This window comes from Camelina sativa, chromosome 16 (genome assembly GCF_030686135.1).
Source record: "Camelina sativa cultivar CO46 ecotype springtype chromosome 16, ASM3068613v1".
Taxonomy (NCBI): Eukaryota; Viridiplantae; Streptophyta; class Magnoliopsida; order Brassicales; family Brassicaceae; genus Camelina; species Camelina sativa.
The window spans coordinates 10,097,853-10,116,583 of record NC_141895.1 but is presented as its reverse complement, the minus strand read 5'-3'; the positions used below and the strand labels follow the sequence as shown (position 1 = coordinate 10,116,583).

The 18,731-nt window shown below is 41.1% G+C and overlaps 3 protein-coding genes across 3 annotated transcripts; all 3 read left to right on the top strand.

Annotated features, from left to right (window-relative positions):
- Nucleotides 1-1,995: 1,995 nt before the first annotated feature.
- Nucleotides 1,996-2,783, top strand: LOC147925405 (uncharacterized). Its single transcript, XM_087492610.1, has 2 exons — nucleotides 1,996-2,061; nucleotides 2,142-2,783. The coding sequence occupies exons 1-2, from the start codon at nucleotides 1,996-1,998 to the stop codon at nucleotides 2,781-2,783; spliced, it is 708 nt and encodes a 235-aa protein (XP_087348736.1).
- A 10,223-nt stretch (nucleotides 2,784-13,006) lies between these two features.
- LOC147925404 (uncharacterized) lies at nucleotides 13,007-15,127 on the top strand. The gene is made up of 2 exons (XM_087492609.1): nucleotides 13,007-14,927; nucleotides 15,060-15,127. The coding sequence occupies exons 1-2, from the start codon at nucleotides 13,007-13,009 to the stop codon at nucleotides 15,125-15,127; spliced, it is 1,989 nt and encodes a 662-aa protein (XP_087348735.1).
- Nucleotides 15,128-17,900: 2,773 nt separating this feature from the next.
- On the top strand, nucleotides 17,901-18,688 carry LOC147925403 (uncharacterized). Its single transcript, XM_087492608.1, has 2 exons — nucleotides 17,901-17,966; nucleotides 18,047-18,688. The coding sequence occupies exons 1-2, from the start codon at nucleotides 17,901-17,903 to the stop codon at nucleotides 18,686-18,688; spliced, it is 708 nt and encodes a 235-aa protein (XP_087348734.1).
- Nucleotides 18,689-18,731: the final 43 nt, after the last annotated feature.

Below are 18,731 nucleotides of genomic sequence, written 5' to 3'. Positions count from 1 at the left end.
ATTTTTTGATTGAATCTGTCTGTGTGCATTCAATAGTCTTATGTGCCTGTTCGATCATGACCCCTATAAAACTCTTCTCATTGTCGACCGAAACTCCTGCAAGCAACCGTATCATTTCAAGAGTGCAGCGATGGCCAGAGAGGGTACAACAGCACGTCCTAAACGCTTCGCAGAGGAGCCAATCCCAGGAGCCAGTTCGAGCAAACGCCCCAAAAGGGTTGATGATTTCGAATGGGAAAGGGAGATTCTGGAGGCCATGCGAGCCGCGCTGACTAAGACACGTGAGGTGACCGAGGCGGAGACTAAGGATCAATACTTGGCAGTAATTCATATGATGGAGGAACATTTTAATAAAAAGGAAGAGAAAGCAGCCCTCCTGCATCAAGTGGAAACAATCGACGCAAAAATCCATCAACTTAATGAAATCCTGTCTCTGGAAATTGAAGATCTTGTGGGAGAGCTGCAGAGTCTTGAGGAGTTGCGAGAAGTGGCGGACGCCGATTACGTAGGGTGTCGGGTTCCTCCTCCAATCGATTTGTCGAAATTTGAAGCGTAATTGAAAGTTTATTAGATTTATTTTTATGTTTTTTAGTTGTTTTTTTTCTATTTTCGGACTCTGTAAACTACGTTCTTTCTCCCAACCTCCGCACTATTTCTAACCTTGTTCTACGTTTTTAATTTTTCTATATTCCATTTTATTCTCAATCGTTAAAGACAAGGTGAAGCTTACGGTTTGGATACTATACGAAACGTATACATGTGTACACGTCTAAATTATAACTCTGAGAAACGTATCCATGTGGACACGATTATATGTTAATTAGGGCTATCCACAACAGATTCAAATTATTGGGATATATGTAGACACGTAATTAAGGTTTAAATATCCGGGTGGATATTTAAATGTGGATAACAGTAAATAATAATCCATGTGGATATTGAAACGTTTGTCGAAAAAGCGAAGGTGCCTTCTATTTGGATACCGGGTCAACAATTCGAGATTTTAAAATCAATAATGATAGAAGAGAATTATTTGCAAGTAACGATCGGTGTTAGAGTAGGGGAGTTTCAAAATTTGACGCTTAGCGGTGGAAAGGATGAGGACATGCCGGTTCATCTGTGAATTGATGCGTGCTAGTGTTTGGTCGTGCACAACGGGGGCATCTAGACATTTAGAAAAGAAGCAGAAGTATTTTGAGTGTCGCATTGACCACCCCAAAAGATCTTTCGACTTATCTATTTGGACCCTAGAGAGACATTCCTGGGAATAAACAGCTTTCAAACCTTGTTTTCCAGAGAGTAGCAAGTTCTTCAAGGCCTCCACACAAGCTTCACCTAGAATTGAATGTACTTTGTCTAGTAAGTCGGTGGGCATGTGAAAGTCTCAAATTGGACTCGACCTTGTTGTTTTGTTTAGCTAATAATTACGTTTACTTAAGACTTGTTGATTGTATCCACATAGCCTATAACCACATGGTCAACTGTCAACCCCATGTGGTCTGTCGTTTTGGAGATATGGATTGTTATAGCAACCGTTGTACGCTAATTTGTTTAGGCAGTTTACTAGTAGGTATTCAATCAATTTAGATAATATATTGTTGTTCCTTTGTTAATTACTATCCACGCATTTATTAGCTACAGGTACCTAATATAATGAATGTTTTGAACACATGGATGCTTTGTTGTGGATTCTGATGTTTAGGCAAGTATATAGGGAACCATGGAAAATATATCCATGTGGTTAATAAATAGTGGATAGTAATGTCTCCCCAATGTACATCGGTTACGTTTTTTCAGTAGGAAGTAGTTTAAGTAATCATTATCGATGTGGATTCGGTTGAATTAGGAGTATCAGCTTTATAAGGAGCAGGTGAGGTCTCGAAAACAGAGCACAAAGAAAAGGAGAACATGGATCCAACATACTACACCGCCGAGGAGGCTGCTTAACGTTTGATTAGCCGTAGACATTACCCTGGCCCTGTCGGTGCTTTGACAATGAATTTTGACCGGAAAAATGAAGAGGAGTCAATCAGCGATGCTATTGAGAAACTAAAGTTACACGTTCGTTTTCTTACATATACTGTTATAGATCTTCGAACCAATATGTTATGTGTGACCTTTTTCTTTGGATTTTTTTGTAGCTACCTCCGCGAAGAGATCTTCACATCCCAGCCCCTATACTTGCCAAAATCGTGAGTTTGGTATCTGATGATGGCCCTATGGCGCTGAAAAACTGGATACTTGCTGGTCGCGAGGGAATAGTAGCTATTTTTTCCACAGAGACGCTTTCGTCGGTAAAGTTGAATCGAGATCCATTGTTTGTGACATGGTCTAGGCCTTCGCATGTCTTCTATGGTTTCTTTGTAAGGTGTCTAAACCAGAAGAATCCGTATGCTTTGTATGTGAGAAGCTTGTTCTTAGCGTTTCAATGTCTTCAATTGAATGAGGCAATTGAATTGGTCGGTACGGTGAAGAGTCTGTACCCAGTGGCAGAACTATTGTGGATAATGTTGAGCAGCTGCGCTGGCATTCTAAATATGGATGTGTACTGGGAGTTTAAGAAGAAGTATGGATTTAGTGAAGCAGGCACACTCGCGGACTCTTTGATGTACCACATCTACTCTATCCAACCTCGAAGAAAAAGCACATACCAGAAGACATGGTATTTTGAAGATTTTCCAGAGTGTCTGTGGGAACACAAAGCTCTTAAAGAAGCGAACGGGGAGAGATGCATGGAGTGTATCTACTTTTACATAGCTAAAGATATTGTGTATTTATCCTAAGTTATTGTAGTCTGGGTGAATTTATGTGGCTACTTTAAGTAAACTCATTTTATTGATGATAAATCTAGAAGTTTGGTTGAAATTTTTTGAGTAGACCTGTTCAAACGCATACTTTTCTATGTATTAGTAAGTGTTAGAGTTTTGTTTATCAGGTGTGTACACATTTGAATGTGGTTGGACAATTGAACATAAATAAAGAAGATAACTTACACATAGTCCGTGGTTTACTACTTTGTGGATACAAATAGCATTAATCGTTTTGTTGTGTGTGCGCGTTGTTGCTATCCACGTGGTTTTTAATCGGGTATTGCTATCCACATGGTAGTTATTATGTGTACATGAACATCGATATTCAGTGCATTGTTTCGATATTTTCTTATACCGTTTCGAATTCCTAGGTGTCGTTCCGATATGTGGAGGTTATTTATGGCATTGAAACGTTGGCGCCTCTTGTCTTCAGGTTCTCTGAATACGTTCCTTTCTCCCTCTTAAAGCGGTGAGACGTTCCCTTCTCTTCCATCATCTCAACTATAAATAAACTCTCAGATCCATCGATTTCTTCCATTAAAGGGTCGATCTATGGCGGGAGAGAGTTCAAGGAAACGTTCAAAACCAATGTTTGAGTGGGAAGACGAAGAAACACGGTCGTTGACCGTTGCCGGGGAGGGTTCCAGCAAACGACCAGTACGGGAAGCTGACTTCGAATGGGAGGAGGAAGCTCTTTTGGCCGTTAGCGAAGCCTTCAGTCAGACCAGAGCCGTGGCTGAGGCCGAGGCGGCTGAGCGCTTCAAAGATATTCTTCATATGATTAAAGATCATATGAAGAAGAAGGAAGAGTGTATCGGCCTGAAGCATAAAGTCGATTTAATTGACGCCAAACTCTCCCTACTGAATGAAGTAGTGGCACAACAACTTGTGGACTTGGAGGCAGAGCACAAGAAGTTAGAGGCGATGAGAGTTGCTGCGGACCACGACGCAAAGCAGTGTGGTGTTCCTACTCCGATTGATTGGTCGGAAATTGCTGTTCGTCTGAACGCAGATTGATGGAAGGGATTTCACGTCTAAGAAGCTTCTTAAGTAGGGTTTGCTGTTTTTTTTTTGTTGAAAGGTTAAGATTAGGGTTTGCTGTTTTGTACGACATTTTGCTATGAATATTATATTTTGCTACGGGTAAGACTTTTTGTCTGCATTTACTAAGTATTGTTAAACCTATTATGCTGTTTTTCCAACCTTTATTTTTGGGTTAAAGTTGTTTGGAACTTTTAATCTTAACAGTTTGTGGAATATTGTGTAAAGGATGTAAACTCAACGACGTATGATCTTTGTTATTGTAATCCACATATTTAGTATCCAAGTGGACAGATAGCCATTTCTTATCTAGCCGACGGATAATGTTCAAAACTAGAAAGCAACCTTTGCCTGCAATTAACCCGTTAATATAGCCACCTACAATTACCCAGTGGGTCGAAACCTTTGTCTTTTTAGGAAATCTATGTTGAGGTAGAGTAAACCTGCAGTAGCTTGTGGATAGGTTTGCTGTGGATATGTGTGTAGATACTCTTTTTTGAGTCGAGTGGACATCATTAGATTGTCGGGTGAATTAAGAAAATTCAAATGGTAAAAGTAGAATTCATATTAGAGTAGCAAAGCTTAAGCAGATCTTATAGGACAGGAGTTTTAGTGGATTTAAAAGCAACATACAAACATTTTATCTAAGACAGAAGCACTATATCTCTGGATAGATAGTAGAAGATACAGTCGATACACCTTTCCCCATTGAATTCCCCGAACGCTGTGTGTTTATAACCGCAACTTGGCACATCTTCAAAGCGCCAAGTATTAGAATAAGTCCCCCATCGCTTTGGCCGCATGATGAAGATGTGGTACATTAGAGAGTCAGCCATCCTATCAACATCACCAAAACGAAACTTTTTTTTGTAGTTCCAGTAACAATCCGAATCCAGTGTCCCTTCGCAGCTCTTCAACATAATCCACAACAGCTCAGCAACTGGGTACAAATGTTTAATGGTACTCACCAAAGAGACCGCCTCTTTTAGATCACAACATTGGAAAGCTAAGAATAAACTTTTCACATACAAAGCGTAAGGATTTTTAGCGTATAAACACCACCCAAAAAAATCATAGTACACAGAATCCGGTCTTGACCACTTAACGAATTTGGAATGGCGATCCAACCTAACCGATGAAAGTGTGTCCAACGAGTGAACTGCTACTCTACCTGCACGCCCTGCGAGAAGCCAGTTCCTTAAATGTTTGATGCCATCCTGAGCTACGCAGCTGACAATTTTCGCCAGAATTGGTGCTGGGAAGTGTAGATCTTTACGTGTTGGAATCTTTAATAGCGACAAGTAAAAAATTTAAATTTACCAGTGCTTAAAAATCTAACTGGATTCGTACTGTAGAAAGAATGAAACAAACCTCAGGATTCAGGCGAACAAGAGGTTGGGTGGTTGGTTCTTCCGCTGGTTGGCGTTCAGTAACCGGTGTCAGTGCACTGTGCGGGCGAGGGAAATGTCTTTTAGGTAAAATTCGGCCATGTCCGCAAATTCCCTGAGAGCAGTTCTCACAGACGATTTTGTACGTTAGAATCATTTTCAGCTATCTCATAACAGATAGATACTCTGGTTATGTAGAATCAGAAAACGAAGACACTAACACGTATCCCTAAATAGTAATTGCGAGAACCTAACCACGCGGATGTTTCTAGGGGGAACTTTATTCGTTAGCATCTTAGTGGATAGTAGATAATGTTAAAATCTGCATGATTAGGAAGAAACAACTTTAATATAAAAAAATGGGCTAAGTACAGACATCCACGTGGACAATATATTGTGGTCATAAAAGTTCTTATCGATTATTTGTTACAAGAGTAATGGTTGTGGGGTAATTATTGCAGTTGGTGTAGAGATCTTTAAAAGCTGAGCCATAGACGGAGTAGTCTCTGGTAGAGCACAGTGAGCCTACGGTTGTAGGCGCAAAAATGTTACATCACGACAGTGCTTTTGAAGGAGCATTTAATGTGTAACAGAGCAGACAGTTAGGAGAGAGAGGGAATACTGAGAACATGTTTAAAGTTCTGACAAATCTTTGAAAAATGGTAGTAGATGGATTTATCCAGCGGAATACGCCACTTCCCGTGAACGCTTTATCCACATGGTTGTAACCACATAGAGGTTGGAAAGTTACAATTACAAAGTTCGTATCCATGTGGACGATGTAGTGTGTGCCAAACAGATTCTTATGTTTTATGTTAAGGTTGTAATATGGTTGGTGGCTGTGGACTGTGATGAGATGTTGTTGTGGTCTGGAAATGTATTCAATCCCTTATTTTTTCTCTAATTTTTTTTAGTGGATTGTGTGTTTATTTGTTTTATGAACTTCTCGACAAGTTATTTCTAAAATGTTGGCCATCTGATGAGTGTAGAATAGGGTAACGGGAGCCAATTGTACGAGTCCACATGGATATGTATGTAACTGTATCCAAATATATATGTCCACATGGACTGTTGTCATGTACGTGTATCCATTTGGTGCTTGCTTAATAGGGACGGAAAACAATGTTATAAATTGTTTAGATGTGGTGAGGAAGAACGTGGATTAGAGAGATCGAAATTTAAAACGAGTACATAAAGACATGACACTACTCATCGTTGAATTTCACTTTCATCTTCAACCAATCAATTGGAGGAGGAACCAATTCTCGCATATCCTCTAGTCTCTAGAGTTCACCAAAGTAATCTTCAAATTCCTGACACAAAATTTCATTGAGTTGGGAGTTTTTTAGGGTTTTTTAGGGTTATTTCCAGACGATGTTTTAGGGTTTACTGTTAAGGGTTCATGGGGTAGGGTTAAGGTTTAGGGGTTAGGGTTTAGTGTTTAGGGTATAGGGTTTAGGGTTTAGGGTTTAGGGTTTAGAGGGTTTTGGGTAAAGGGTGTTGGTTTGAGGGTTTAGGGTTTAGAGGGTGTTGGTTTATGGTTTAGGGTTTAGGGTTTAAAGGGTGTTGGGTCTAGGGTGTTGGTTAGAGGGTGTAGAGTTTAGGGTTTAGGGTTTAGGCTGATTCCTTCCATTTTGTTAAATCTACACTCTGGAATCAACACAGTGGGGTAGCTGATCGTAGTGGTTTATGTAAAAAATGTATTATCAGGTTAACCATAGCAACATATATTTTCCGGTGTAAATTAAGTTTGAGTGAAAACTGCTAACTATTTAAGTAGTGAGAGATATCCACCGATGTCTGACCTCGTGGATATACGTGGCTATATGATATGGTTATGGGTGTATGTTATGGATTAATACTAAGCCGGAAATAGATAGTGTACATGAGCTGAGGAATCGTACTTGTCATGTGGTCAGACATCGGTGGATACCGGGGATAACTGTGAGGGGTTATTGTAGGTAACATGTCCATTTGGATACAGGGGATAACTGTGAGGGGTTATTGAAGGTAACGAGATCCTAACGTAGATAGGCATACGGATAGAGAAGTTCAAGGATACAGGTCGCTAAAAGTACGGCATGATACAAACATAAAAAGAGAAACCTAACAGAGGGTGCGAATAAAAGTTTTGAAACTAGTTGGAGTAGATGGGTGCGACATATTCCTTATAGATGTCCAACGCGTATTGTGACCTGATATCATTGACGATTTGGTCGGTGATCTGAGACATGAGTTCCGGACCAAACCCAGTTGCGACGATCTCTAGCAACTTCATGGCAAGGGGACCACAATCACCACATCTCTCATTGACGTAAATGTCCTGTACCCTCGACCAAGTGAATGGAGTGCAGCCATGATCTTGAGTTGGAGGCGGTGTGCAAAGTTTTGAAATAAGGTATGGCAGCTGCTCTGTGAACGGGGCTATGAAGGTGGCAACCTTAGCGTCGTCGTATAGACTGACATTAGGATCGAGGATTTCTATGCTCCAATTGGAGAGGTTAATGACTAAGCCAACCCAGTGAGAATTGTCCCAAATCATCGGTATATATATTGTGTTCCAATCCACAAACCACTCTGAAGGAGAACCATAGGTTTTACGTTTTAGCTTATTGTCCCACTTGACTCTGGCCTTCACTTTTGCTTGACAGAAGGAAGGATACTTCCCTTGTAAGTAGTTCCCAAGCCAGGGTGAGAGGAAGAGAGAGCGTTCAATGAGTAGGAACTTTTGCAGCTTTTTTTGTAGAAAATCCACTAAAACCTCCATATGCTGTGAGAAGAGGGTGAAAACAATGTGTAAGTATAGATTTACTAAAAAACGATTTCAGATTTTGGTAGATAGTAAATACTTACCAATGTACTAACCCAATTCTGAGGCTTCGCTAACTGTTTGAAAAACAAGTTGTCAACTGGGTATCCACATTTTGTTATGTGTACCCTGGAGGTTTTGAAAATGGTATCCACGGTTAGGTCAGTGGTCCGATATTGTTAGAATAAAAAATGGCATAGGGTGTGTAGAAAGTTACGTGTTTGGACATGATTTCAGAGATTTTTTCATGAGGGATGCTAAATCTTTGTCGACAATGAGTAGTAGGTCGGGCAGTTGGGACGGTGAAAGTGTAGGAATCCGCAAAACAGCCGAGATAAGGGTCTCTTCTGGTCCCGAGAGAACACCCTTTTGTGTAGGTTTGCCTGGCGAAGAATCACTGACATCAACAAGGTCTGTGGGCGTAGCATTGCTCTGTGAGGTGATGAAGATTTCATTTTCAGCAAACTATTAGGCAGCAAAAAACTAGGCAGGGATTCGATGGAAAGTAGAGAAGGATGGAATACCTCGGTGGCTTCGCTGTCGGATTCGTTAGGTTGTATGGGGGACTCACGGCCATCATCCTAATAAAGCAAGTTGGGGTCCCAAGGAAATAACTATGAGGTAAGAGTTAACAAAATGATTTTGAAGTAGTATTTGTCTGACGTACCTCATCGGCACAAGCTCTGTCTATGTCAACATTGGTGTCCTGCAAGAAAAAGGCAACGAAATGATGATGCATATCCATGTGGATACATTAAAGTTGTGATTAAACAACTAGTCTAAGTGAGGTGTCCATGTGGATAGGATATTCATGATAGGAAATATTAATAAACGGAATTGCTTACCTCAATTAACGTTAGTCGAGTGGCTTCCAACACATTATCAGCGTCAATTTTCTGCGTGAAGGTTAGCAAGTGTTTGAGTAGTGAGATATAGTTGAGGTTAGAGACTTACTCGGAAAGTATATTAGTTTGGTAAAAAGATACCTCAATATTGTCAGAAGGTGTACCGTCAAGGACAGGACTAGGAGCAGGCAATTGAGGATTGACATTAGAGTTCCCAATAAATCCCTGTAACAAGCTGGTGTAAGGTTGTAGGGGTTGTGGAGATGCATTAGCAGCGGAGTTAACTCCGTTTTGATCAATATTTGTCGCAGCCTGTATATTGAAAATGTATCCACATGGACAGTGTAAGTTTGTAAAGTTTTGGAAATTGGGGTGAATGTTGATATTGTAAATGTATCCACATGGACAGTGTAAGTTTGTAAACTGGGGTAAATGTTGAAAAAGGAAAAATATGGGATATGTACCGATTGGTCATCCAAGGGAACAGGTTTGGTGACGGTGTCATATACCGGGGATTGCTGTTTTCCAAAAAGTAGTTTAATTAACAAAAAGGAAGCTACTCGAAGTTTAATATAAAAGGTACAAGTGTGTCTAACCTTAGTCTCAGTGTCATAAACGGGATTGAGGCAAGAGTTCGGACATCCTGAATCATCCTGAATCACATCGTTCATAGGGGACGAGCAGTTTCCAACGGAATGTTCCTGTATAATTTGACTAAGATGAATACCAATGCATTCAGACTAGCTACAAGATGATGGAAAACAACAACATACCGTTGTCCCAAACGGGTGGACATATTGTTCCCAGTCGTGTTGGTTAAGAAGGATATCGTCAGGAGACGTGACTGCTTTGGTCGGAGATTGTTGAGGAGTTGGGGGTGACGTCCCGACCGTAACATTCTCTGCCGCGTTCTCCGGACAGTTAAACTCATCGACTGCGACAGGGGCCGGTGGTGATTCCTTGACAGTAGAGGGAGAGACGGATGCTGGCCTCCTAATGGTGCGCCTTAGCGGTAGTCTTAACCGCCTACGGAATCGAAGGGAGTTAATCTGCTGCTGTAGTTTCCTGTTCTCAGATTGCAGCTTTTTAAACTTACTATCTGACGCATCCCTAATAGAATTAAGTTCTTTCTCTACAGCAGCTTTGAAATCAGCGAAACCATTATCCTCAGTATTGGAGAAGATAACACAGGGCCTCTTAGAACTCGAGCATTTGGACTTGGGAGAAGGTTGATTGACACGAAGTTTGGAAGAAATCTCTTTCCGCCTAGGAATAATGTGCTTCCTGTGAAGCCCTTTGCCCTTCTTATCAGGTAGAGTTATTAAAGGCAAAGAACAATCACCCCCTGGCCATTCCTTTTTGGTGAAGATATGTCCTGCCTGAATGAGACTTTCCATATAAGCAATCCTTTTGTCTTTAATCTCATCGTCCCACTCTCCCCAACCAGATTCAACAATCCCTTCGTGTTGGACAGCTTCCAAAAACGGAGAAACTAATAGCTGCGGTTGGGATAGACAAAATGTCATAATGTGTGTATCCACGTGGATAATGTAATCCAAGTTAATAATGTGTATATAAGACAACTTACATCTGGATAATGCTCAACACTTATGACGTCTGTCAAAGGTAAATTATTCTTTGGTAGGCCAACTGAACACCATTCCAGGAAAGTGCGGCTGTCACCAGCACCTGGTACCTTGTCTCGTAATCCAGAAATGTTACGATATGCGAGCAGTTGAAGCGCAAGAGGGAAGCCATGCAAACGGAAGGACTTCTGTTGTAACTTCTCCGTGAAACTCTTCACGGAGTCCGTTGGTTGAACCTTGCCCTGCCGTTTAAGTCTTTTAGCCACTGGTATGGATTGCGGTTTGAGATCAGGTCTCATAGTGGAAATAGTCTTCAAGAAGGATTCTCTGCCCCAAGGAAATGCTAGGAACGAGTCGATGTCTTCAAGCATCTCAACATACTTCAAAGTTGGTCGGCTCGTTTGGCTAGAGGCGATGAGTACACCATCGACTATGAGTAGCAACGCTAGACGAAGCTTCCGATCCAAATCCTTGATAGTAGGGTCTTCAAAAATAGTGGACACATCACCCAGGGTCGCCTTGCGATCTCTACCAATCAACGTGTCCCAGTAACATTCATCATGAGGTTCGGGAGCAGGGTCGTCTTCGGGGTCGTAATCTTCCGGAAATTCGTCACATTGAAGGCCAGTCACAACACCAAATTCAACTAAAGAAAACCTCAAAGGGTATCCACCGAATACAGTCCACAATTCGTATTTTTTTTTGGACAGAACCTGCCTACATAGCAAAGCGTGGAGTAATTTGCAGGAGATAGGAGACTCACCAATACGAAGCCGGAATAGAGAACCCAGACTTGAGCTAAGAATCGTATCGAATTGGGGAGTGCCTTTGAGAACATTGTGGACTGTCGTCAGGATATCAGGTCGTGAGTAAACATTCAACCTAGCGTCGGGGAAACGGTCAGTTGCAAACAGACGAAGAGGGAGCCGATCATCCCAATCTGCAGATTTTTCTCCAGAAGTATCACCAATAGTTGCCGATGACGGTTCATTGGTCGAAACTTTGGAGACGCGACGACGGGGCTCTGCCATGTCCGAAGGCGGTTACCGGCGGCAAGTTAATCGGAAAACGGAACAAATGGAGCTAATGGAACGAACGGAACAAATTAAGGAGAGGTAGGAAACAAGGGATTCGAAACTCGTGAAATGCAAAATTAGGGTTGAAGAGAATTGGGGATGTCGGGTTTGGGGGGGAATTGGGGTTTTGTGTTTTTTACGGTTGTAAAAAATAAATGTACTGATTGGAAAAAAAATTGAGATCGGTAAGAAAGTGAGATGGGTAAGTAAAAATAAATTGACTGAAGAGAGTTTTGAGGGGTAAGATGTAATTTTACAGGTAGAAAGTATAGGAAGAGTGGAAAGTGGGTGTGGGTGGTATTTGTTTGTAAGAAAGTGGGTGTGGGTGAATGTCACTTAAACCCACTTTGGGACTGAGTTCTGTCACAAAAACACACTTTCCACTCATGCTATACTTTTCCAAGTTCTTTTTACTTTTTTGCCCTTAATAACAACTTACCTCTCTTCTTAAAAGTTACCTTACTTACCTATCTTTGTTCTCCACCGTTGGATGTATTCTCCTTGTTAGATTTGAAGATTGTTTGTGGATAGGAGACATAAGTTGAATGTAGGGTTTGTGTCCCCGTGAACGAAACATGGCTGCGCAGGTAGGGTTTACATTGTGTGGATAGGGTCGTATTAATGCAACTCTGTTTGATGTTCGTGGATGGGTTTGATATCTTCCTTTGATTTGTGATGCAGGGTGAAGATCCGAGTTTTTGTGTGGTAATATCCGGTAGCTGGAGCTGTTCTGACGACGGCGTTTGGGGATTCAAAGTTGACAATAAACTTCTCTCTCGTGTTGTTCCACTGTCTTCGACCACAAAGTTAGGAGAGTTAGAAGTTTCTGTCGTTGGTGAATTCGGATTGGTGGAGAAGAAGGCTAATCTGAGTTACTGCATACCAACGTTTATGGATTTGACGACGGGGGTGAGGACGCCTCCGGTGGTTGTGACAACGAATTTAGGACTTCAGTATTATATTCAGATGCTTAGTCAGAACTGTGGGTTGAATTTATTTGTAACATTTGAGGATGTTAAGAAGAGAGGAATGGGTAAGGTCGCTGAGGTTTCCGATTGGGGAGAGCTTAGTCGGAAGAGAGGATGTTCTTCGTTTGGGCTTAGTAACAGCGGTAGTGAAGAAGGGTTTTTAGGGGAAGCCTCAACAGCCGGTTCGAAGCCATTTTCTTTTGAAACAAGCCAGGTCGATGAAGATTTTATCGCTGAGTTGGCAGAAATAGAGGGAAAGCTGAAGGGCAGTAAGGGTGTAGAAGATGGGGTTGGTCGTGGGATGACAAGTACACAATTTGGTTATGTTGAAAAAATTGACGGTTTGGAAGATAGTTTTGAAGATGTAGACGAAGAAGAAGAATCTGTTTTAGCCGATGTAGCTGTGAGCCCAAGGAGCTATGATAAGAGTTTTGGGGGAATTTCATTGGCGATCAGTTTGGTCGGGTGAACGTGGTGGAGGTTATGTGTAACACAAATTCCTGTTTTGATCACACTGTCTTAGTTAACGGATCTGTTCCTTTCAAAGAGGAGAATAAAGTGAGGACAACTGGTGGTCTGGAACAGGTTGGCGAATTTGTTGATGTAACCACGTGGACAGGTGGTCGTGGTCAGGGAGTTTCAACTAAACTGGATGGTCGCAGGCTAGAAGATATAGATGACGAGGAGTTTGAAATTCCTCCTCTGTTTGACGACACAGATTATGTTAGTTCTGAAATACCGGATCTTGATTATGAGGATGATGGGAAAGGTATCTATAAGGGTCAGGTTTTTGCCAATAAAGAGGATTGCCAGATAGCTTTAGCTATATACGCCATCAAGAACAGGTTTCACTTCACGCAGACGACGACAAAGAAAGAGTCGTTTGTAGTTAGTTGTTCTGGAGCTAGGTGTGACTGGAGGGTACTAGCTTGTGAAATGAAAGAATCCGGGTACTATGTGATCAGGAAAGCTAATCTAGAACACACATGCCCAATAGAGACTAGGTCCAATTACCAAAAGAAAGCGACCTCCAAGGTGATTGCAGCAGTGTACAAGTCGAAGTTCAGTGATCCTACTAAAGGACCGGCACCTTTGGATCTCCAGCAGATGGTATTAGAAGAATTGAGGGTCGATGCGTCCTACCGCAAATGTCATAGGGCAAAGGGGAAGGCTTTGGAAGCAATATTTGGTCATGATGATGAGTCTTACGAGGATCTTCCCTGTTATCTCCATGTTTTAAAAGAAGCGAATCCTGGTACTATAACCGATATTAAAACTGAAGTGGTTGAAGATGGTAGAGAAAGGTTTTTGTATATGTTTTTGGCTTTTGGGGCTTCCATAGAAGGTTTTAAGAATCTTAGGCGTGTTATTGTTGTGGATGGGACTCATTTGAATGGGAAGTATAATGGAGTTCTTTTGACCGCTAGTGGACAAGATGCTAATTTCCAGGTGTTTCCGCTTGCTTTTGCTGTTGTGGACAGTGAGAACGAAGACTCATGGACTTGGTTTTTTGAGAAATTAGAACGAATCGTTGCTGATAGTAAGAGCCTGACCATAATTTCAGATAGGTGCCCGTCCATATACACCGCGAAGAAGAGGGTGTTTCCTTTGTCACATCATGGAGCTTGCATAGTACATCTAGCCCGGAATGTTAATGCGAAGTTTCATAGTAAAGGACTTGCAAAACTTGTGACAAAAGCAGCGTTTGCCTATAAGGTAACCGGTTACCTTGAAATCTACAGACAAATCAAAGCTAAAAACGCCAAATGTACTGCTTTTCTGGATAAAATTGGAGCTGCTCATTGGAGCAGGGCTTATTTTCAAGGGAACCGTTACAATTTGATGACATCCAACATTGCAGAGTCTTTAAACCATGTGTTAGGAAAGGGTAGATCCTGTCATATTATTGAACTACTTAAGTACATTCGTGCGATGTTAAGTAGGTGGTTTAGTGCGAGGCGCAAGAAAGCTGAGACGCATGTAGGGTTGACTACGCCTGAGGTAGATAAACAGATGCAGAACAGCGTGGTTGGTGTTTCTGGTAGCAAAGTAGGCAGTCTATCTAGTTGGAGTTATGAAGTGGTTGGTTTATTGAATGGAAAGCATCATGTTCTGCTTGATATGAAGCAGTGTTCTTGTAAGCAGTACGATAGGCTGAAAATACCATGCGGGCATGCATTGATAGCAGCTGATACGCACGGGATCCCTTATGGGACTTTGGTAGGTGACTGTTACAAGACCAAAACATGGAGAAGGACTTACGAAGGGATAATTAATCCTGAAATTGGTGATGCTGAAGTTCCTGTTGAAGTAAAGAACCATGTTTTATACCCTCCTAAGGCGCGACGTCCCGCTGGGCGTCCAAAAGAGAGTAGGATTCCTTCAATTGGTGAATTTCGTGTAAGTGGGCTTAATTTGTGAGAAATCCTTTTCTAAATGTGGAGTGTTGATATCCACATAAACGTTTGAGTAACGTGCCACGTTTTGGTGGATATGTTATGTTGTTTGCAGAGTAATGGACTCGTGAAAACTAAAGTGAATCGTTGTGGTAGGTGCAAAGAGATTGGACACAATCGAACTAGTTGTTCGAACCCGTTGCCTTGAGGATGAAGGTAGACAGCCTGGCGGTAGATTGGGAGAGCTCTGTTTTTTGGGTTATTCTTGGGGTGAAGCTATCCGGATTAGGAGCGGATAGTAGTCAATTGGAAGTGTCCAGATATGTTGTTTTTTGTGGATGTAATTGGGAACACTGATGCTTACATTGCTACCTTAGAAAATACATAAGGTATCCATTCCATCTTGTTTTAATGGATATGGTTTGATTTTGGGTAGTCATTAACGGTTTTTTTTGGTGTACTCTATTGGATTGTAATCTAAAAGAAAGGTTAGTAACCACGTTGTTAGTTTGTTATGGTTTGATGTGTATTTAAAAGTAAAATATTATGAGGTTAGGATTTCAGAATCCACGCTTTAGTATCCATGTGGATTATATTATGCGGAAACGCAGACGTGATATAATCCATGTGGATATTAAAAATGTTGAGAATAACAGAGCATAATTCATGTGGATATTTAAACGTGTATATTATGTAGATCAAAATAGACATGTTAATCTATCCATATGGATTTATTAATGTGGATACTGTCATTAACATGATAGTTTGGTGTACATGATAGTTGGTTGTCAGTTACTTTAATCTGTCGTTCAGTTTTATGTTAAGATACATACTGTAAGGGTTAGCCGAACCAAAAAATAAGATTATTTAAGATTTGTATCCCTAACCAAAATAATAGCAAGTGGGATTGAAGTAGTAACGTTGTCGTATTCTAATACACCATAAATGAGTCCGAAACGTTGTATTGTTTCCATCCCCGATATTGCATTTTTTGATTGAATCTGTCTGTGTGCATTCAATAGTCTTATGTGCCTGTTCGATCATGACCCCTATAAAACTCTTCTCATTGTCGACCGAAACTCCTGCAAGCAACCGTATCATTTCAAGAGTGCAGCGATGGCCAGAGAGGGTACAACAGCACGTCCTAAACGCTTCGCAGAGGAGCCAATCCCAGGAGCCAGTTCGAGCAAACGCCCCAAAAGGGTTGATGATTTCGAATGGGAAAGGGAGATTCTGGAGGCCATGCGAGCCGCGCTGACTAAGACACGTGAGGTGACCGAGGCGGAGACTAAGGATCAATACTTGGCAGTAATTCATATGATGGAGGAACATTTTAATAAAAAGGAAGAGAAAGCAGCCCTCCTGCATCAAGTGGAAACAATCGACGCAAAAATCCATCAACTTAATGAAATCCTGTCTCTGGAAATTGAAGATCTTGTGGGAGAGCTGCAGAGTCTTGAGGAGTTGCGAGAAGTGGCGGACGCCGATTACGTAGGGTGTCGGGTTCCTCCTCCAATCGATTTGTCGAAATTTGAAGCGTAATTGAAAGTTTATTAGATTTATTTTTATGTTTTTTAGTTGTTTTTTTTCTATTTTCGGACTCTGTAAACTACGTTCTTTCTCCCAACCTCCGCACTATTTCTAACCTTGTTCTACGTTTTTAATTTTTCTATATTCCATTTTATTCTCAATCGTTAAAGACAAGGTGAAGCTTACGGTTTGGATACTATACGAAACGTATACATGTGTACACGTCTAAATTATAACTCTGAGAAACGTATCCATGTGGACACGATTATATGTTAATTAGGGCTATCCACAACAGATTCAAATTATTGGGATATATGTAGACACGTAATTAAGGTTTAAATATCCGGGTGGATATTTAAATGTGGATAACAGTAAATAATAATCCATGTGGATATTGAAACGTTTGTCGAAAAAGCGAAGGTGCCTTCTATTTGGATACCGGGTCAACAATTCGAGATTTTAAAATCAATAATGATAGAAGAGAATTATTTGCAAGTAACGATCGGTGTTAGAGTAGGGGAGTTTCAAAATTTGACGCTTAGCGGTGGAAAGGATGAGGACATGCCGGTTCATCTGTGAATTGATGCATGCTAGTGTTTGGTCGTGCACAACGGGGGCATCTAGACATTTAGAAAAGAAGCAGAAGTATTTTGAGTGTCGCATTGACCACCCCAAAAGATCTTTCGACTTATCTATTTGGACCCTAGAGAGACATTCCTGGGAATAAACAGCTTTCAAACCTTGTTTTCCAGAGAGTAGCAAGTTCTTCAAGGCCTCCACACAAGCTTCACCCAGAATTGAATGTACTTTGTCTAGTAAGTCGGTGGGCATGTGAAAGTCTCAAATTGGACTCGACCTTGTTGTTTTGTTTAGCTAATAATTACGTTTACTTAAGACTTGTTGATTGTATCCACATAGCCTATAACCACATGGTCAACTGTCAACCCCATGTGGTCTGTCGTTTTGGAGATATGGATTGTTATAGCAACCGTTGTACGCTAATTTGTTTAGGCAGTTTACTAGTAGGTATTCAATCAATTTAGATAATATATTGTTGTTCCTTTGTTAATTACTATCCACGCATTTATTAGCTACAGGTACCTAATATAATGAATGTTTTGAACACATGGATGCTTTGTTGTGGATTCTGATGTTTAGGCAAGTATATAGGGAACCATGGAAAATATATCCATGTGGTTAATAAATAGTGGATAGTAATGTCTCCCCAATGTACATCGGTTACGTTTTTTCAGTAGGAAGTAGTTTAAGTAATCATTATCGATGTGGATTCGGTTGAATTAGGAGTATCAGCTTTATAAGGAGCAGGTGAGGTCTCGAAAACAGAGCACAAAGAAAAGGAGAACATGGATCCAACATACTACACCGCCGAGGAGGCTGCTTAACGTTTGATTAGCCGTAGACATTACCCTGGCCCTGCCGGTGCTTTGACAATGAATTTTGACCGGAAAAATGAAGAGGAGTCAATCAGCGATGCTATTGAGAAACTAAAGTTACACGTTCGTTTTCTTACATATACTGTTATAGATCTTCGAACCAATATGTTATGTGTGACCTTTTTCTTTGGATTTTTTTGTAGCTACCTCCGCGAAGAGATCTTCACATCCCAGCCCCTATACTTGCCAAAATCGTGAGTTTGGTATCTGGTGATGGCCCTATGGCGCTGAAAAACTGGATACTTGCTGGTCGCGAGGGAATAGTAGCTATTTTTTCCACAGAGACGCTTTCGTCGGTAAAGTTGAATCGAGATCCATTGTTTGTGACATGGTCTAGGCCTTCGCATGTCTTCTATGGTTTCTTTGTAAGGTGTCTAAACCAGAAGAATCCGTATGCTTTGTATGTGAGAAGCTTGTTCTTAGCGTTTCAATGTCTTCAATTGAATGAGGCAATTGAATTGGTCGGTACGGTGAAGAGTCTGTACCCAGTGGCAGAACTATTGTGGATAATGTTGAGCAGCTGCGCTGGCATTCTAAATATGGATGTGTACTGGGAGTTTAAGAAGAAGTATGGATTTAGTGAAGCAGGCACACTCGCGGACTCTTTGATGTACCACATCTACTCTATCCAACCTCGAAGAAAAAGCACATACCAGAAGACATGGTATTTTGAAGATTTTCCAGAGTGTCTGTGGGAACACAAAGCTCTTAAAGAAGCGAACGGGGAGAGATGCATGGAGTGTATCTACTTTTACCTAGCTAAAGATATTGTGTATTTATCCTAAGTTATTGTAGTCTGGGTGAATTTATGTGGCTACTTTAAGTAAA